This window comes from Pelmatolapia mariae, linkage group LG10_11, assembly GCF_036321145.2.
Source record: "Pelmatolapia mariae isolate MD_Pm_ZW linkage group LG10_11, Pm_UMD_F_2, whole genome shotgun sequence".
Classification (NCBI taxonomy): Eukaryota; Metazoa; Chordata; class Actinopteri; order Cichliformes; family Cichlidae; genus Pelmatolapia; species Pelmatolapia mariae.
Genome location: NC_086236.1, coordinates 15,734,250 through 15,755,700, shown reverse-complemented (window position 1 = coordinate 15,755,700; position 21,451 = coordinate 15,734,250). Strand labels below are relative to the sequence as shown.

Genomic DNA, 21,451 nt, shown 5'->3' with positions numbered 1-21,451 from the left:
GTGTTTTCTTCATCCAGACTGATGGTTTTTCTTCTGCTGCTTCTTTTCCCTTCAATTTTTCCAGATGTAACATCACATTCCAGTCCTCCTGTTCTCATAGTGCGTCCAAAGAATCTTGCTTCTCTTGCTTGTCTCTGATGTTCTTATATAGTGATCTTTTGGTGTTTGCTCTTTTAAAGACTTCTTCGTTAGTCAGTTCAGGTCTATGATATTCACGTCTCTGCTGCATGGATAGTCTCAATAGCTTTCTAGTTCATTGTCCATGCTTTGATTCCATGTGTAGGCATCTTCGACTCTTTCTTGTGTTGAAGGAAATTTGTCAGTTAAATTAAATGTTTGCTAGCTTAGATTCACTTCAGTTTTATTTATATAGCACCAAATCACAACAATATTCACTTTAAGGTGTTCTATATATTAAGGTAAATACCCTACAATTATACAGAGAAAACCCCAACAATAAGATGAGCAAGCAAAAAAGTAAGCAAGCACTTGGCGACAGTGTGAAGGAAAAACTCCGTTTTACCAGGATGCTATTGCAACCTGATCTTGATTTCATGCAACGATCTTTCATCACTACTCACAGCAGTACCCAAATACTTGAATTTGTTGACTTGTTGTAGGCTGGGATTCTTTGATTTCTTTCCTTTTTAAAGAAAAGTCAATGAAAGTCCATCTTTAAAACTGCATTATTGTACCTACATTATAATCAGCCCAGTCCTTTCTGGCCACTTAAAATATATTTATAGGACTATTATCCTATATTTGTTGCAATTTCTGCTGCCTTCTTGTCCTGATCACTCTTTAAAAAAGAGATACATTTTTAATGTCAATGATGCTTTTTAGCAGGATAAAAAAAACGATATATATGAAACCTACTTTGCAACAAAATGATTGCACCGTCTTCTTTGTAAGGGTAGTGTTGTTTGTGGGTCATAATGACGCCATATCATTCATGAGAGATAAGTTTCACAAATTATATATTTGGTAGTTGCTTCGGCTGATGGTTTATTTGGGAATCAAAAATCTGCATTGAAAAGTTAACAGCGAGCGTGTGTCTGCTGCAAATAAAGGTTAAAAAAGTGTGAGACTATAAAAGAGCATAATATGGAAAGGTTTGTTCTTAATTGGCGTACTTTATTTAAAAGCGGCATGCAAGCGACAAATAAAAACAGTAATGCATTGCACTCCAGAAATTGATAATTTGTTTTTTACATTTATTTGTGTTATTTTTGGTGAATTTGAGGCAAATTAGTTACTCTGGCAGTTAGCCATTTCCTGCAAAGCAGCAGTCAAACACAGGCCTGCTGTTCGGTTAATATCTCCCCTGCGCCATCAACAAATAATCACCTCACTAGCTGCAAATATCGGAGACGTTTTATATCAATCAGCTGTTTGTCGCGCTGATTGCCGCGCGCAAAGCTCGGTTGTAGCGCAGACTGTGCGCAGAAGCACCAGCCGGTCTCTGCGCCACTGAGACGCTCTCCCTCCCCTCCTCCTCCACCTCGTCAACGGCAACAGCCATCTGCCGCCTCTTTTAATTTCAAACCCAGCAGATTTTCCCACAAACGTCCAGCTTCACTTGACAGAACACAAACTGCGTTTGACGCTGTGGAGGACAGCTCGCTCTCCGCACGTATTGCGCTGGAGCAGGAAGAGAGCCGGGGCACATTTCGCACACGAGACTCCGTCTGCGGAGACAGGTTGTGGGAAAGACGAAGCGGATTTGAATTAAGCACCGGATAACAGGCAGCAACTCTGCATCCTTCGGTGAGGGAGGGAGAGGAGGGAGGCAACTGTTTTGTAGCTATCTTGGAAGCCCTGGGTTAGGAGAGGGGGGAGGAGGAGCGGAGAATGAGCTATTCTTGCACCAGCAGAGGCAACAGCCAGGACCCATCAAGCGCTAAGAAGCCCGCCGGTAGTAATCCAGCCAGAGACGCCGGAGGCACCGACAGCGGCACAGACAGCACGAGTAACGGCAGCCCCAAGCAGACGGCGGCGATGAAAGTGAAGAAAGGCTGCAACTCGACCGACGTGGGGGTCCCGGTGACCACCGAGGAGCAACTGCTCGCCAGCACTGTGATCACTCCGGAGGATGTTCTTGGCTTGCAGAAGATCACAGAGAGTAAGTTCAGTGCTGTTGCTGTTGCTGCTGCTGCTTGTGTTGGTAGGTGAGTGGGAAAAGGGGGACAAAGGTGCTCTTGTATGAGTCATGCATCACGTCATTATCGTGTCCCCTTATTTATGTAATCCATACAGGCCCTATTGAATAAGCGTTATTGATAAAGCGTCACTGGAGGTCCACACTCCACTGAGCTGCTGGTGTACGTTTTTTGACGATTTGTGCGCAGAGGAGCATTCAGCTCTCTCTGATGGCATCTCAGTCCTGCGACCTGTGGAGGTGCAAGCCCACCACTGTAATGTGGAGGTTAAGCAGTGGAGGTGGGTGAATGATGTGGTGCATGCAGACAGCGTGCAAGTGAAGATGTTGAACCGGGATCAAAAGAAAGACTGGACGACCCACTCTGCATTTTAATCTCTGTTAAATTAAGCAGGGCGTCTTAGCTGGAGACGTTTGGGTGACCCAGGGGTCATCATTCAAAGCAGTCTGTGTGGTAAAACAGGAGGCAAAGAAAAAATATCCCATGCCAGTGTACAAGTTGCAAACAAGCTTAAAAAGAAGTATGAAAACTATATAAATACACTTGTTATAATAAGCTATCCCTATTGCTACCACTGTAATGAGCGTGTGCAGGCAGTATTTTGCTGTTTAAGCTGAAGCCAGTTTTGTCAACAAACAAGCAGTGTATAAATGCAGGAAACATCATGATCGACCCTCTGTAGTCACATTCGCCTACTGTTAGATGTTAGTCTCTTTAGGTACTTGTTTTTTTTGTTTGTTTGTTTTTTTTGTTTTTTTTGCGCCTGTCCCGTTTGGCTCTTTTGCCATCAGAATTTATTGTCTAAAGGCAAAGAAAGATGCCCAACGGATTTACTTTACCAAATGGACCATCCCAGCCTTGCCGTAATGGTTTAGGTACTTGTAAACTCATGTGCTTGTTCCTTTTCATAACCTTCTGATGAGAAATCTGCTTATGACATTAGCCTATTACTTAATGCATCTGTTTTTTTAATTATGTCACACCTCTAAACATCCGAGAAGCAGGCAGGAAGTTCTTATGTTCACAAGAACGCCTACATTTATCACTAACTCGGGTTTTAGTTAGCTAACAGGTGGCAGCGGGACGTTTGACTATTTAAAGGCCGGTGTAATACCTCACTTACACAACATACTTGCATTACATACTGAGTGTGATAACATGCAAATGCTCCGTGGGATGTTTTCACTGCTATTTTGAAACTTGCATGGGGATTTTTAGGCTCACCTCTGCATGTTCAGTTCTTCTCTATTTCTCTGAAAGCTTTCGTGAGCAGCCCAACATTTCACATGTACCCGTGAGATGCCACAAGCAATACAGTGAGCGCTTGTCATTCCACTTCTCTCAAAAATATTCCTACAGTGGGGGAACCTCCACCTGTCTTCTTTCTCTGCTTTACTTTTCCTTATTTTCTTGTTTCGCATGAGATTAACAGAGGACGATAAAGCTGTAATGATGAATGGGTCTTTGCTTGTCCAATCCAATATAATCACAGCTTACTGAGCTTTGGGAACATCCTTTGGCTCATCTTGCTCACAGCCATCGAAAACTCTAGTAGTTTCTCTAATTGTCCATTAATCGGTCTATTATTAGACACACACTAGGGTAATTTCAGCTTTGTTTTGACTTCATCGAGAACACGTGTGCGCATCTTTGTGTTTTTAATCGGCAAGTCTGTGATCCCATAAGTGAGTGTGTGATGTCTTGCTGCACAGGGACACGTAGGCGAGCACCATAATGATTCTGACTCCCACGCCGGACCCCGTTATGGTCTTGGAAACTCACTTTCCTATCTCGCAGCGTCATAGCTGGAGGCAAGAGGAGGCATGTGTGAATCACCACAGCAACGTGGATACACGCTTGAGTCACTACAGCAACGTGAAGCATCTCCCCTTGGTTACAGCCAGCGGAGCGTGCATCATCTCTGTTCTCCCACACACTTCCTCCTTGCTCTCCTCGCCTCCTCTCCCATGTTAAACAGTGTAGGTGATGGATTGTACGGACAGAATCGGATATGCGTACACTCACGCTTGCTTGGCCTCGTTTTTGGTGGTCAAACCAAGCAGGAGACATCCTGTGCTCTCCTGAGATGTCAGAGCCACCGAGGCCCTTCTGTTGTTTTGTGACTTGTCACTATTTTTCTCTGCTGCTGCAGATTGTTAGTGGCTGAAATTGAATCCCTCTCTATGTGGCATGGCGAACCAGCACAGCCAGATTTAACAACAGTCTTGAGTTAAAGAGGTTTTTGTTGTTTTTGTTGTTATTGAGTGGTTTGAACCTGTTTGGAGCTCTGACATCCCAGGAGGGGAAACTTCAGTTTGTAGCTTTTTTTTTGCAGCGTAAAGATGTCACTAATCGTTTTGCCCTCCATTCATAATCAAAGGAAGCTGCTGAGACTGATTGGGATTTGCATAGAAAGAACGGGCTTTCTACTCAGTTGACTGATTTGATCCTGATTTTGTTCTTAACCGAATCCTAAACTTAATCCGTCGAGTCAGCATGGAGCCTCAGAGCGGCAAGAAAGGCCCCCCTGCTGACACTGTGATTGTGTTTTGTGTCTCATGGGGAAGCAGCTAACTGCTATTTCTGTTGTTTGTTTAGCTCTGGAATAAAATTGAAAAAACACATCATTTTGCAGCAAACATACTGAAAAACTGCCCAGTATTCTCTTTCCCAGCTTCTTATATGAGAGGATTTGCTGCATTTCTTTGTATATCACTGGGAATCAAAATGCTGTATTTCTTAATTATTACTTTTGCAGTGTAAAAAAAAGGAGAGAGAATATACATTACTTAAATTGTCAGTTATTAAGTGATGAAACTTCTTATTGGAACTTAATAAGAAGTTAGGAAGTTCTATAAAATGTTGCAGCCACCAACGTACATAACTGGTCTCTGTATTTCAACACTTTAATGTGAACATTTAGCCTCCTTCTTGGTTTTTTAGAGGGAGGCTTTTCATGAGAGGGTGACATGCTAAATTACTGTACAATGCCAGCAATCAAGATCCATAAAGTTACTGGGTGTAATGCACAAACAGACTCATTCAAATTAGAAATAAACTCACTGAAACTGAAGCACATGCATCTTAGATTGACCACACTTCACACCAGGATATTGTAATGTAAAGATGTTTCTCTTAAAAGTGCAACAACAGTTTGAACACACTTTATTTCAGTGGCTCAGTGAGTGACTGTCAGCGAGGGGAGGCCTTGCTAGAGGCACATCTGTTGATCAAAGTGGGCACATATCAAACTTTAAGCCTCAGCAAAATCCAAACATCTACATGTATCACCAACATGTAGTTGTTATGAATGGGGACAAATTGCTATAAATGTGAACACATTATTGCTGTAGGTGGGGCATTTTAACCTAGGTGTCTATGAGGACTGACTTGCTTTTAAGGCTAGCCTCAAGTGGCCATTGGAGAAACTGCAGTTTTTGGCACTTCTGTGAGGACACTGCATATAAAAAACAGTTTATCAAAGTAACCCAGAACCCAAAGTCACAAAGAAATGCAGCGAGTTGTTATTACACAGAAGCAGCAACTGCATAACGTCACAGTTTATTAAATCTAGTACACACCCATGCCATGTCTGTGGTTGCCAGGCAACACAGATAGTGTCACACATAAAGAAAGTTTTGTGGCTTTAGATTAGATGTTGTTGTCCTAAAATGAAAATTGTGCTTTTGTAATGTGTTATAGGTGCATTAATGCTACAAGTGCAACCACATATTAACAGGCTAATGTAAATATGTGGTTGCTAGGCGATACAATTATGTCAAATACGTCATGCGCATTGAAAGTTTTGTGTATATAAAGAAGTTGTTACTGTTGTGAAATTAAAAAGACAATGGTTTTATGGAAGTTGAAGGTGCATAAACTTTGGTTGCCTGACAACCACCATATTTGATATAGATAAGAACCCTCAGAAGCCTAAGGTATATCTTCTGTATTTTTCCAACATAATTAAGTGTTTGTTGATAGAATTATTGAAACTTAACACTGATTGTTTTGGCTGTTACAAAAGTATTAAACTTTGAGTTTTAAGTTTATGGACTGCTTCAGTTTGGTGAGTACAAACAATGTAGTGGAAAAACTTCCTAAATAGCTGCAGAAATGTCTTCACTTATTTTAATTTCTTTTTGATTGGTTAGATGACGTAGATCGTACTAAACAACATAAACCAGTCATGCCGACTTGAGTAAGTATTTGCTTTGAGTTTAGTAGTGGCAGTGTGACCGTGCAGAGCATTAGTTCAGTGCAGATAAGCTTGTTTTAGCTGATTGGCATCAGCTGTTTCACATTTGGGCAGCTCAATAGCACAGGCATTAAAACACTGACACCATTGTTACTCCGATGATTATACTCCTGTAAACAGCGTCCGTTACCTCAGCTCTCCACACCCAACCTCCTCTGTATTTACTGATATTTTACAGAGTGGATTTAATGCTCATACACATGTTATTAAAGGGGGTTAGCAAATGCTCAGGTGCTGCTTGGAGTCTTTGTGAACTTCCTCAAAGGCTTTTCTGCCCCCCCAGTTTTTTTGATAACAACCAGAAGAATATATTTTTAATGACTCTACAGGACTAGAATCATAACTTTAGTAAGAAAATAGTCTATTGTGCTGCTTCTAACGTTCTCTGTTTCCAGCTTCTCAGATGGGATGATTTTGCTGCTTGACTTTATCATATTATAGTAAATTGAGCATTTGAGGATTTTGGTCTGATGGACAAACAAAATAAGAAGCTTGTTCTGATCAAACAGCTAATTAAGAAAGTGATCTGCATAGGAAAGATTGGGTGATTTGGACAGCTTATAGTGCATCATTGTGGTTAGTAATTACTCATCTATTTCCTAAAAAATCATAAAAAGAATTTAAACGCCTGTGGCTGGATTTCAGTTCTTTGTGCATGTTGGGGCTTATGTACATATGAGTTCTTTTTAAGGGTGGCACAGTGGGGTGGTGGTTAGCAACATATCCTCACAACAAGCAGGTCCTGGGTTTGATTCCAATGATTGGCTTGGGTGAAGTTTGCATGCTCACTACGTTCTCCCGGGGCTTCAGCTTCCTACCCCAGTCCAAAGGCGTGCATGTTAGGTTATCTGGGGGTTCTAAATTGACCATAGATGCAAATGGTTATCTGTCTCTCTGTGTTAGCCTGCGATAGTTTGGCAACCTGCCCAGGGTGTATCCTGAGTCTTGCCCAGTGACAGCTGGGGATAGGCTCAAGCCCAACTATGACCCTGAACTGAATGAGTAGAAGAAAATGAAATGGATTAAAAAAACATTTTAACTGAAAGATTAAATAATACAGTTTTATAAACTTTGTCTCTGCCAAAATTGAATTTGACAGGTCCTTTTTCACAGAAACCTGAGCGATAGTTCTGGAGCATTGGTCGCTGTCTCATCCTGTGGATGACCTCCAATTCTGCAGCCAGTAACGATCTGACGTTTTCTGCACTCCAAACTCAGTGAAGTGGAATTGCATCATGTGAACCACTTCCCCACTTGCTGCAGGTTTTTGTTTGAGTGTCTCTCCAACACAAAATAAAGACTGCCAATGTCAAATGACTTGAGTTAGTCAAACTGTAGGATACAGTCCTCCCTAGAGGATGAGTGGATGATGGGTTGAATCTAGTGTTAGGGTTTCTTATACAAACAAATTGGAGCCATTGAGCCATTGGTCAGCTCTATGCTGTGATCTTCATTCATACTCATCGATAGCACTAAAGTGGTTTAATAAGTATAACTTCCTGACTGTCTTAAAAGGACTGACTGCACTGACATTTGATAGAAGCAGTCACAGAAATATGACCGTGTGAACCGGCCTGTGACCTGTGAAGTCTGACCGAGGGATGATTTGAATAAACGTTTTTATAACCCACAAGCTCTGTTAAACAGTCAGAGCTTAAACAACCCACATTTGGTTTGTACTATCTTAACAGTGCATCGGTGCAGGTGGGATGCAGTTAAATTCTCCGTACTATAAAGTTAAATGAGGTAGCGGGTGATGAAACCAGTCCAATTTTGTTTGCCTGCAGAGCTCATTGTAAGATAATGAAGATGGGCTGTATATTTAGAAAACATAATGCACACCTGTTGGTCACTTGGAGACAAAATATAAGAAACTTTCAGATTTATTTGGAGGAATATGACTCAATATTTTTTTTCACATAGTTATGAAACATGCATTTACTTTAATACGTGTATTAAACAAAGGTTAAAATTGCAAGCTGTTATATTTATTCTGATTTTTCTTGTTTTCTGATTTTTCTTTCTTTCTTTAGTTATTGACTTAATATCGGCAGTGCATTTTACAGACTTTTAGCAAAATTAAGCTCATTTACATCTACCGTCCCTGGGGAGACCAGATTATGTTTAAATATCTTTAATCACACTGTTATCAGGGTTGTAAGATATGAACAACATGGCTGACTTATGTTTACTACAATGTAGTACAATGTTTTTGTAAATACTACATATATAAAATGCATTTTATTTAGTATAATAAAATGGGAAATAAGTGCCGAGGTTGTACAATTAAATATGACAGCTATGACCACCTTTATTCTTTAACACAGCCTGAACTCTTAGTTGGTTTTCCTTTTATTTTGTTAAGTAGTCTTCAGTAATAGTTCTCCAGGCCTCTTGAAGGACATTCAGAGCTCTTCTTTGCTTCTTCTCTGCTTCAGTATTGCTGATATCTGGGCTCTGGGGAGACCAATCCATGACTGATAGTGTTCCACTGTGTGTTTTTCTATCCAGACATGCTTTTACTGCACCAGCAGTGTGTTTCTAGTCATTGTCGTGCTGAAAAATAAAGCTGTTGCCAGTCACGTGTTTTCCAGATGCCTGGTGGATGAAAATTTGATGGTATTTTTTCATTGATTTTGACAAGATCCCCAATACCACTGGCTAAACTGCAGTCCCAAACCATGGCAGAGCCTCCAGTGTGTTTTACAGATGTCTGGAGACACATACATACTAATGATGATAAATGTACACATTATGTAAGGAATAAAAATTTCACATTTGGATTCATACCTCCATCAGACCTGTTTATACTGATTTTAGGTCCAGTTCTTGTGTAATGGCAAACCTCAGCCTTTTCTCCCTGTTTCCCTCCATTAAGAATGGCTTCTTGACAGACATCCTTCAGCTGAGACTATTTTCTGATGAGGGTGAACAGTAGATGGATCAGCTGAAGGGCCAGATGTATCTCTCAGGTCCTGTGTCAATTCTTTGCTGGAGTTTTTCTAATTTCTTTTAAGTATGTAACTTACAGATACTGCTCATCTGCTCTAGATAGCTTTTAGTTTTTGAATGTGTTTGAATAATTCATAGGTCAGTGTTCGGTACCTAAACATATCTCTGAAATGGTCAGGTACAAGGACTGGACTGAAAATGAATGAAAAAGCAGCCGGTGGTCAAAGGAAAATTTTGAAAGACCTTCAGAAAACCTGAAGAACTATTGCATTCACACAGTACTGTAGACATACTTTACACATTTCCAATAACCTCAGTCCCTCAGACTGAGTAATGATAAAATGTCACTTTTGCACATCTCCTTCCTGTAGCTTCACATCTTTTAACAGATATTACATCATCACATTGCAGGTTCTGGTCATTCAACAGCTGCAGTCTCTTTAGCACACTCATCTCTTCCTGCCTTTCTCTTCACTGTCCTTACAGCACACCTGAATTGTCACCCCAATCTCTCTCTCACACACACACACAGTTTTAGCCCTGCCCCCTCTCTCTAATGATTAGTTGGATTTGCCTTCATACGAGTAACTAAACCGGATTAGTCCATGTGAGCTGAGTTGGGCCTAAGTGCCTTCCTCATCCCACCTACGTAACCGGCAGATTGCTGCTCACTAGAATACAAAGAGGTTGCTGTCATTTTTTTTGGCATTCACATGTCATTATTATGTACTCTAAGTGCAGGATGATGCCCGATATTTTTTATGGCAAAAGCTTTTTAAGAAAAAAATGACATGATTTTTATAAAATTTAAAACTTTAAAGACAAATAAAATATAGCTGTTTGAATATTTATATCTAGCATGTCACCCAAAAAAGGAAGAAAGTAAGCAGTTAGTTTTTGACTATTCTGATCTAATAATCATTGCTGTGCAGACGCACTGTGCAGACAACGAATGCATCTCTGTTCATGCAGTATTTAAAGTTCAGGCTGGTTCTGGTTCAGAGTCTTACTTTTAGGTCAGGTCAGCCACAAGTTTAAAGGTTTTTCCTCTTCATGTTTTTTTATGTGGCCTCTGTGGTCTTTCAGTGAAACAAGCAGCAACACATGATGAGAAAGTCTTCCCCCCCTTCAGCTGTTGCACAGTTTCTCAACACTCGTTCTCTGAGAGATGATATGACATTTGTCACATGACCAACCATGACACATTAAACAGGCCTGTTTGCATGCTTGTAGAGCTTCTTCTTCTTTTTTGTTTTGTTGATTATCTATCACCTAAGTTTTTAAATTTGTCAGTCTTTTTGTTGTGACAGTTTTTGCTGTCGTTTACAGGAAAAGGTATTTCAGTTTAAGGGTGCTGTTTAAGTGCTGTTTAATGAGCAAGGGTAAAGAAAAAACATAAAATGGAGCGATCCATCAGCATCTAAAGAGGGACACGCTGAACTAGATACCATTATTAGGTTCAGCTGTTGTGTTTATGAGCCTTTTTACGTGCCACTGATACTGGAAGGTTCCTTAAATTTGTTCTGTCCCAGTGTTAACTGGGTGAATAGCTAAAACAAGCTCAGGACTGTTTATTTTGGTGTAACTGGGCCACATGGCGCAGTATGTGTTGAACTGTGAACCTGACCCAGTCCGACTCGGAGCTGCTGATCTCTGCAGGGAATGTTCAGGAGGACAGACATCTGAAATCACCTTAAGTTAAGATTATTAAATTTGCAGCACTTCTCTGGTTTACTTTAGAAGGCATCTTTTTCTGTATGTGTGTGTTTGTGTGTGTGTATACTGCTGATTGAGGTCACTTTGGTAGATTTGGTGTTAACTTGCTAACCATGCTCTAGCTTTAAAGGCTTTTATTAAGATATTTACCGAGCGTCACAGACTCGGTTTATTTATTTTGTAAAGATTTCTGTGCAAGCCCATCACCTGAGTTTACCCCAGATTCCTTTTAATATTACAGCAAAAAGTCGTAGAGCAGTTACTTTGTTGGAGGTCTTAACAAATGACCTAACAGTTTACGTCTTCATAAACACAATTCATCCTGTTTTTATGAAGATGCTGCTTAAAATTATTGTATTTTTCCTTTATCCATCATTATACCTTTCTGGCACAACCAGGCCCACCTGTGAGGATATTTAATGGAAAACTCTCTGGGGGTGTGAGGTTTCTTCACTCCCTGAGGGCCAACTCTTTCCTGGATCTGTTGCTGCTCTCTGATGCAGTTGTTTCCACCCCCTCTTTGTTTTTTTTCTCTCTGATTTTTGGTGTCTTTTCATGTTTACCTGTGGGGCAGGTGGCCTGGTAGATGTTAAACTTACCATGCCTTAACAGGGCTTTAGTTTTGGAGGGAGGGACATTAGAAGTGTTTTGGCCAGTAAATTAAGAAAAAGAATAAGATAAACTGTTTAATTTGATGTAACTCAAATAGTAGATAATATTTTGACACATGCATATTTTAGACAAATCATTCCAGTAAATTGTTTCAAAGAGTGCCACTTCAGACCCCTCTGACCAAAGACTGAGTCAGCGTTTCCTTAATGTTAGCTAACCCTGCAAGTGGGTGAAAATCTCAGCTCACTGTGGCAACTCTTCCTCTACAGCCTTTTTTCTTTTTCTTGAGTCTGAGGCTTCAGACTGCTCTAAATGCTCTAATTTGTTCTCTTTTATATTGGAGAGCAAATATCCTTAATATGTGAGCATGAAAGACCCACCCACCTGCTGGTCAAACTTAATATTTGCAAGTGGTATCCAGTCAGAGCAAAGTTGGCCTGAAGAGAGAAGAAAATGAGCTTAATGGCTTTGTACGGATTGGGTTGAACTGAAGGGCAGTATATGATCAATGAGCATTGTTCCATACAACGTTATTCTACAAGAGTCCAAGAATAAAAATATAGATCTGAAAATGAAGACGATAGATCCCCTTTAAACCCACAATTCCTAAAATGTGGGCTGGTGAACAAATAAAAGAAAATACTTCATCATCCAAACAGAGCCTGTTCACTGTGTGTATCTTTTCTAGTATTCATGTGTGCAGTGAAGCTGTAAAATAACGTGAGGACATACTTTAATATCAGCACGAGGCATTATTCATGTGCACGAATAAGATGCACCTATAAGCAGTGAGAATAAGACACTGAACGCTCTGATCGGCACATTTGTTGTCTTGTGAAGGACGTGAAGTGAGAAGCCACTTGAGGATTTTGTTAAAACCAGCTGACATTTAAGTTTGAGAAGTGGTTTGCACATGAGTTTCCTGTTCACAGCAGCAGAGCGAACACTCAATGGTTAAGGTTTTTGTCATCTTTAGCACGTACCATAATTCAGTGTTGACTGCGGTGACCACTTCACTTCACGCTTTGAATTCACTTAAATTTGATCAGTCGCACAAACACACATACGCACAAACTCTAAAAGCTTGGGACATGCTCTGTCTGGAGGTGTTCACAGCCCAGAAGAAGAGCTGGCAGTAATAAACTGAAGTCTGCTGGCAGCTTCGGTTCTTTCTGGGAGCAAGTTAACCTCAGATGGCTCTGTGTGTGTTGGTGTCTGTGTGTGTTTAAGGCAAAGTGAGATCGTACACTTGTGAAAGGACACTGAGCCACAGACAGTCTCACACAACAAATCCATTGTCTTGCTTTCAGCCTCATTGTCCTCATGGGACTTAATTAGGAGGCTCAAAGGTAACTATTAGCAGTAGGTTAGCAAAAGGACAAGGACAACACCAGCTGTGGCACAACAGACTACATTATACATGTGTGCAGCACACACACAGACACACAAATGCAGATCTGCTAATAAAAATCCCACACCTTGCAGGCAACAAATATTGCATGTTATTAATTAAAATTATGTGGTTGCCGGGAATGTTTATGCTAGTGTGGTTGTTTCATGTGTGTGTGTGTTGAGGCGGTTTGGATGGTCAGGTGTTGTGTGGTACTAAATGAATGCAGAGTTGATGTGTTTAGAAGAGCCGACCTCAGCATTCAGAGTGACAGAGTAGCAAAGGCATCACAGTGTCACAGTGAATAACGTCAACTCTGTCAGGCACGCTCACCGCATGCACTAAATGCAGTTGACAACATGCTGCGACTTGGGGGTGAGGCTCTTCTTTGGGGGATGCTTCATACATAAACATGAGGAATAACACATGGGGGTGCATTGAGAATAATCCTCCGTTTGGGATTAACGTTGAAATAAACAGACTCTCAGGCTCCAGCTCAGTAAAGTTCTCATCCTGACTGCTCCAGGCCAACACATTAAACCAGGTACATTCACCATGAAGTCACACTGGTGAACTACTACTAAGCTACTAGTACATATGTAGGTTATTTTTGGTTGATTATTTCCAACTCGATTCTTTTATGTGGGGGCAACTTGTTAAACGTCAGTTCAAAATCTATTTTCTTTCACTCTTCATTTTTGTTTTTTTTACACACTACAGTTGTGAGCCACCCCTCATTCCTTCACAGCTGGATAGGAAAATGGGAAATAGGTCCAACGATTTATTAAAACGTGCAAAGATACATTGAAAGACATTATATAAGGTAAGATTTTAATGCATTGGCAGCGTGTTTGGTATCACCTGTCACTGTCTCTACTTCTGTTGTCCTCCACTTGTCCAGTTTCCTCATTTTTATGAGGACACACGGCCTCTGAAACATGCCAAGTTTTCATCTGATAACTACGTTTTATGTCGTCAAACTGTTATCTTCGGCTACAGAAATGGGAGCAAATTATGTGTTTTTGCAACAGGTCGCAGCAATTTGGCTGTGAGCTGAATTGCCCGTTGTGTAGACAGAACACTGCTTCATCCTTGAGTTAGGTGCCTTTTTATGCTTGAATGATTCATAGGTCAGTGTGAAGTGGCCTATAAAACAACACAAAACAGCATTCTTCTAGAAATGGTCAGGTGCAAGGACTGGACAAAAAATGAGTGAGAAAGCAGCCAATGTCTAAAGAAAAACTTTGAAAGACCTTCAGACCTGAAAACAATGTCCAACAACTGTTGGACATTACCTAAGACGCAGCGTTATGCTCGGAATCAGCATCATAAGACAATACACACAGTGACTCACCTACCACAGGTGTAACATCTGTGTAACATGAAGCAGTATTCAGTGCACCATTGTTTCTGTTTAAAGAAATGCTTTTGGTATGTTTGGTTTAAACATAGCTTTGGTAGTGTGGAAACCAGGGTTTAAACACAACTCTGGTGTCTGCTAACAGTGAACTGGTCCTGCTGCTCGGAGGCACCATGTTGATGGGAAACAGGCGCACTGAGTATGCCTGCTGTTTGTGACTAAGAACTACTGTCCTACAGCCACCTCAAGCAAGGAGTTATTAGTCAAAAATACCACCTGATTTCTGCAGCTTACAGCAGGCTATGTAGCTGTGGTCCTGCTATTCTATTGTTCCTGTCTTCCTCCTCTCACCCCAACCGGTCACGGCAGATGGTCGCCCCTCCCTGAGCCTGGTTTTGCGGGAGGTTTCTTCCTGTTAAAAGGGAGTTTTTCCTTCCCGCTGTCACCAAAGTGCTCGCTCATAGGGGGTCAGGATTGTTGGGTTTTTCTCTGAATGTATTATTGTAGGCTCTACATTACAATATAAGGCGCCTTGAGGCGACTGTTGTTGTGATTTGATGCTATATAAATTGAATTGAATTCATCTCATACTGCCTAATCTTTTGAGTGGAAGCACACTGACCTCAGATGTGTTATTTGGTGTTGGAGATATCCGGCATTTCTAGCTGTCAGTGTGTTATGAAGAACAGCTGGTGGGCTGATTGGTCAGTCAGAGCTGCCTCTTCAGCGATTAATCATCCCCGAGGCAGCAGCAGTGTCCCCACTGTTTCACTGCAGATTTGAGCAGGCAGATGTGGTTGGCTTATCGTCAGCTGACACAGCAGATGAGTATGTGTGCATGTGTGTGTGTGTGCGTGTGAAAAGAGCATGCCCATCAAGAGGAACTGCAGAACATACAGCGACAAGTGCCGATCTGTTAAGATCAAACAAGGCAAACGCTGTGACATCTTTTAAACTTGCTGTGTAACTCTGGGTTTCGGTTTTGGCTCCTCGGGCCTTCAGTGACCCATCCATTAAAAAAATTCCCCTCATCATACATGCAGCCAATAGGTAGATGTTACAGTTTCGCCTACCCATTGTATCAGATCAGCCAGGAAGCAGGAAGTGTCTGCTCTGCTGGGGAAGTCTAATAAGCAGTGACACTGCCTGGTAAGGGCAGGAAGGATTAAGGGAATAAAAATAACTCACTTCTCTTTCTTACTGGGTGCTTGTGGGTGTTTGCCTGCAATTGCAATTGTGAGGAAGTGGCTCCTCTAACAGTTTTTCATCAGGATTTGTGCCAACAATGCAAGATAGGAGTTTTTTAAGACATTAGTCAGTTGCTAATAAGTAGAAACCGAGCTCTTGTAAATGATCCCTTTCAGTTGTGTGTTCATGGAGAAATGGCTCTAATAAAACACTTGAGATTACACCTGGCTGACTGTGGCAGTCCTAGTTATTATTAAAAGACTAAATGTTTAGTGTTTACAGTTATGCACCAATTCTCCAAAAGGCACATCACAAACAGTGGACGTGACGCCTAACAAACATTTACCAGCTACAGCCGCTTGTGTTAGTACACCTGTCAGTCAGCAGTCATGTTCCTTACTGCTCAACTTTAATTGTAAAATTGCAAATGAGACGGAAGCAGTGTTGTACCAGGCGGCAAACGCCTTTTCTCTGTTCTAAAGTTTAACTCTCTGTGGTTTTAGAGACAAACTCAACTTGACCTGTGAAGAACAGCAGACTGCTTTTTTTGCACTTCTACACTGATTTTGTTTTACTGCCTTGGAGGTTTCAGGTTGATTAAAATAACCTTTTACTCCTAAATAAAATGAGGAAACACACAATCTGTCCTCCCCTTCCATTGCTACTTGTGAATTTTTAATACTCTCTGCTTGCTGAGTCTCAAAAGGTATTGATTTTCAATACCCAGACATACTTCTTTCCTTTAGATGTATTTAGCAGGGAGTAAACTTCCTGCAAACTCTCATTTTTGTGTCTAATCTATAACTATTTTACCTCCTTTCTCTCCCCCTCTCAGATTATTTGTGTAGCCCAGAGGAGAACATTTACAACATCGACTTCACCAGGTTCAAGATCAGAGATATGGAGACCGGCACAGTGCTGTTTGAAATCACCAAACCCCCGTCTGCAGGTCAGTCATCTGTCTTCTGCATTCCTATATTTCATTGTCAGCTATTTATAAAAAAAGAGAAATTTCCATCATGAAATGCTGTAAAGCGTATGAGTTTCAAACACTACATAAATATTTAAGAAATTGTTTGGAATACACTATATTGTAGCTACAGCTCTATAATCCCTTTGAATATGACTGTTGTGAGCTAATTAATCAAATAAAAATCAGTATTGTTTATTCACCAGCTTCCAGTCAGCAGCTCACAGGAGACGTTACGTTATAGTTGTTGTTAAATACAATAATATCATTAAAAGTATTTATATTAGTGTTCATAGATTTCAAAGTGAGAGTACTTTGTGTAGTTTGAGTAGTGATTTGGCCTATTTACCTCTAAAAACAGTGTCAACCACAGCCCATCCTTTTAGAGGAACTAAGCTACAAAAGTAGGGCTCAAATCGAAGGAAGACAACAAAAATTATAAGATGCATTAGGAAAGCAAATCTGTCCTTTTTCTTCACCAAATAAATACATTTTTCCTACTTGGTGCCATCCAGCACAATATAAATCTTCCATTTCTATAAGGCTTCCATCTACAAGGGTTTATCTTGTACTTTAATCTGCTCCATACAAACTGGTCTTTACTTCAGATAAAGCAAGTGAGAAGAGGGATATTGACCCAAATGCCGGCCGATTCGTCCGTTACCAGTTCACCCCTGCGTTTCTCCGACTGCGGCAAGTTGGAGCCACGTAAGTGAGAATGTGTGTGAATCTTTATTGACAAGGACACGGTTAACAAAGGAAAGAATGAACCTTGTCTGTGTGTGTTTTTCCTTCCAGTGTTGAGTTCACAGTCGGAGACAGACCGATAGAGAATTTCAGGATGATTGAGAGGCACTATTTCAGAGAGAAGTTGCTCAAGAGTTTTGACTTTGAGTTTGGCTTCTGCATGCCCAGCAGCAAGAACACCTGTGAACACATCTATGAGTTCCCACCTCTGTCTGAAGACATCAGTAAGTCTGTGCACCCACTAGAATATAGTCTCTGGGTCTTGTGGAACAAACAGCATGCACACATGCTGTTTACCTTCTTTCTGAACCTCCCTGAGCCTGGGTTTGCTGAAGGTTTCTTCCTGTTAAAAGGGAATTTTTCCATCCCACTGTTGCCAAAGCGTTTGCTCAAAGGGAGTCATATTATTGTTGGGGTTTTCTCTATTTTCTTTCTATTATTGTAGCATCTTTACCTTACAATATAAATCACCTTGAGGCAACTATTGTTGTCATTTGGCACTATATAAATTAAATTGAACTTTTAAGGCTTTATATATATCATAGAAAATCATCTGGTCCTTAGCAGGTCTTAATCAAGAAGTTCCACAGGGATTAATATGCAAGGAGAAGCGAAGTGCTTATAATAAAATGCACTTGAATAACTGATGAACCTCAAGTATTAGCATCTCTATAAAAGCAGAGGTTTTGACAGTTTGCAGGTCTGGGGCAATCAGGTGTGTGTTTGCACAATGCCAAGGAGGAAATCAGCAATGATATCTGAGAAAAAGTTGTTGCTACTCATCAGTCTGGGAAAGAGTTTTAAGGTCATTTCCAAGTCATCATCTGAAGTCCATCATTCAGAAGTGAGAAAATATATTTACAAGTGGAAAACATTCAAGGGACTTGCTAATCTTCCCAGGCGTGGATGTCCCAGCATATTTACCACAAGGTGCAATGCCTAGATAAACTACAGAGAACCCAAGAGCAGCATCTCAGACTCTTTCATGGTAGCACAAGGCATTCACGAGGCACTGCTGTCTGCACACGGGCAAAAAAAATCCATACTCCTCAACCAATTTGAGCCACAGAGAAAATTGTTTAATTTTTTTTTGTAGGGTTTTTTTTTTTTTTTTTTTTTTTTTTTTACAAAAGAAGTCCATAAATCTTGTTCAATAAAGGGTTTGTACCAAAGTATTCTCAACTTAAATGTGAGGCCATCTGTCTGGTAGCTGAAACTTGGCAAAAACTGGGTCATGCAACAGAACAACGATCCCGAGCACAGCAGAAACTTTACAGCAGAATGATGGAAAAACAAAAGAATCAAGGTGCAACAATGGCCCAGTCAAAGTTCAGACATCAAAACCATAGAAATGCTGTGGTAGGACTTTAAGAGAGCTGTGAAAAAACAAATGACTTCAAACCTCAATGAACTAAAGAAGAGTGGGAAGCTTTGGCTTCCTGAGAATCAGGAATCAGGAAGCTTCTTCTCTATTGCCACCATATGGTTGCCAGTTGTAGTTTTGACCAGGGCTGGACTGGTAATCTGCAATACCAGGCATTGGCCAGTGCGCTGGTGTGTTGGCCAGTGCCTGGAATGCCAGATTACCAGTCCAGCCCTGGTCAAAACTACAACTGGCAACCATATGGTGGCAATAGAGAAGAAGCTTCCTGATTCCTGATTCTCAGGAAGCCAAAGCTTCCTGAGAATCAGGAAGTACCTGACAGCTTCGGTGCTCAGGAAGCTTTATCGAGTAGCTACACAGTTTTAATATAAGCAACATAGTGAATTTACTACAGGGCATATTTGTCAGTCAAACAAGTGAATTAAGTGAAAAGTTATTTATGTATTAAAGTCACATTATGGTTACTTCTTTCAATCATTTTAGAATGACAGCTATGCATCTCATCTGGTTTACACTTTTTTTCTCTTAAAACTGCATACTTTATAAAATTTTAGCAATTCAGTTGCATAATAGGCCCAATGAAGGTGTTGCTTTTACTTTTTAAAATAATTTCTGTTCTGACCAGAGTAGATTAGGAGCCGGTCTTCTAAAAGCTGCAATGTTTTCTGTCTGCTTGCAGTCAGAGAGATGATCCTGCACCCGTATGAGACACAGTCGGACAGCTTCTACTTTGTGGACAATAAGTTGGTGATGCACAACAAGGCAGACTACTCGTACAATGGCGGGACGTAGAGGTGGCACGCTAACAGGAGAGCAAGCGGAGTTATGGACTAAACCCGAGGGGCGATCAAAATACACCTGTGGGGTTAACGTCCTGTTGATCCTGCAGTCCCTCTCCCTGTATCTCTTTCTCTCCCTCTTTGTTTTTCCTTCTGAGAGGATGCCGTCAAGAAAAGGCCCACACAGATGTGACACTTATAATCTGTGAGTGTGTGTGTGTGTGTGTGTGTGTGTAAGCACACACACTGAGTTTATCAAAGCCTAACAGGAAACACACACACACACACACACACTGATGCACACAGCTCGGTGTGGCGTCACTGTAACAAAGTGTGTTTGTAACATGATAAACTTGCAAGTAAGCAACTTTTTAGGAATTATCAAATGGTTTTCGCTCTCTAGCCACGTCATGAAGTGAAAAAAGAAAAAAATCTTTAATTATTGGTAGAAATTATTTACATGTTAGGGTTTAGAAACGCGTCTGAAAACGTGTTTTTAGGACTTAAAAACAGTCTTTTGGAAATCTGTTCTCAGATTCAGTGAGTCCGTGTGTTTTGTATGCGTGTGTGTGTTTGTATGTGCGTGTGTCTACCCTTGCTTTTAGTGTCTTTTGTATGATTATCTGTGTGTATAAGTTTGAAGCATGATTCATTTAAATGTCAATAACATGAACATCTGGTTGGCAAAGTTCAAATAGATTTCCAAAACCGTTTAGTGGATATTCTACAAAGTAGGCAGTAAGTAGTTATTTTGTATTTATAATTCCCTCCCCTGTCCCTTTATTCCTTTTAGTTCTCCAGTCATGTGACCTGTATTAACCGTAGGACATTTGTGTTTATTGTATCTGCTCAAAGCACAACATTTTACAACAATCAGGAAACTTATAAAGACGAGCTGAGCTGATATGAAATGTACTTTGTCATCTGTGAAAATTCAACTGTACTTCCAGCCCCATGTTTCGTTGTTTAAGTGATAAAGAAAACTTTAGAGTTTTCTAAAGTGTGTTTCAAAAGTTTCAAAAGAGACGAAAAGGAAAACATGGGTTAGCTAATGTTCATGTTCACCCTGAAATGTTCTGCATAAAAAGAAAGGATAAGGAGTGTAGCAGCAGTTACTTAAAGAACAGGTCACCCTTAAATCTCTTCCATTCTGTTTCTTCCTGCAGTCGTTCTCGTCGTGTCTTGTGTGATGCGGATATTTTCTCTTTCTCAGTTTTTTTCCTTTAATATCTTATTTTATGTCAAATTGTTTTCATTTAGAGACATTCCAGCGAGTTGGACCCGAGTATGGTGATCCGAACACAGGATTGCTCCATACTGTAATATGTTCACTGTGCTTTTTGTCTGTTTGTGCTGAGACACAGCCTGACTCAAGAGCAACCACATAGTTTCCTGCATTTTTTTTCCTCATCACACACTCTAATTTGATGCACTAGAGATTGATATTAGTTTATTTGACTGATGATTTTAATGAGTCTAAATTTAAAATGCAGTTAATTTAGACAGATACTGCATCGTATTTGCAAACACTCTTTGAGTAAAAGTCTATGACTAACAGGCCAGCTGAATCAAAGTTACTCAAATGTACCTGCTGGGTGTTCAGATTAACAGAGGAAATTGTGGACATGGATTGATTCAAACTGGCACTGCTTTGTTGATTTCGTCCTGCACAACAGACAAAGTATGAAACATTTATAATAGTTGTGAAATGAACAGGAGGGGACTCAGATTTGACTTAATCAGAGATTAAGCCAATTAACTTGAATGTTATTTTAAAAAAAAATGTAATACAGATGTGTAGAACAGATTTATATATGGCTGTGACTCGTGCAAATTATTTTGAACTCGGGAAGTTTTTGACAATACAAATGTTGGTGTGACTGAAAAAAGTAAAATAAAAGACTTTTTGAAATATCACTGTCTTGGCTGCTATTTG

The 21,451-nt window shown here is 40.4% G+C and overlaps 1 protein-coding gene across 1 annotated transcript; it reads left to right on the top strand.

Moving 5' to 3' along the window:
• The first annotated feature begins 1,455 nt into the window (after positions 1-1,455).
• On the top strand, positions 1,456-21,429 carry unc119b (unc-119 homolog b (C. elegans)). Its single transcript, XM_063486810.1, has 5 exons — positions 1,456-2,122; positions 16,471-16,584; positions 17,214-17,313; positions 17,404-17,576; positions 19,416-21,429. The coding sequence occupies exons 1-5, from the start codon at positions 1,852-1,854 to the stop codon at positions 19,526-19,528; spliced, it is 771 nt and encodes a 256-aa protein (XP_063342880.1). The 5' UTR covers positions 1,456-1,851; the 3' UTR covers positions 19,529-21,429.
• The last annotated feature ends 22 nt before the right edge of the window (positions 21,430-21,451 follow it).

Coding starts and splice junctions, on each gene's coding strand:
- unc119b (XM_063486810.1), top strand. CDS start 1,852: ATGAGCTATTCTTGCACCAGCAGAGGCAACAGCCAGGACCCATCAAGC. Junction 16,585..17,213: donor CACCAAACCCCCGTCTGCAG/GTCAGTCATCTG, acceptor TCTTTACTTCAG/ATAAAGCAAGTGAGAAGAGG. Junction 17,314..17,403: donor CTGCGGCAAGTTGGAGCCAC/GTAAGTGAGAAT, acceptor TTTTCCTTCCAG/TGTTGAGTTCACAGTCGGAG.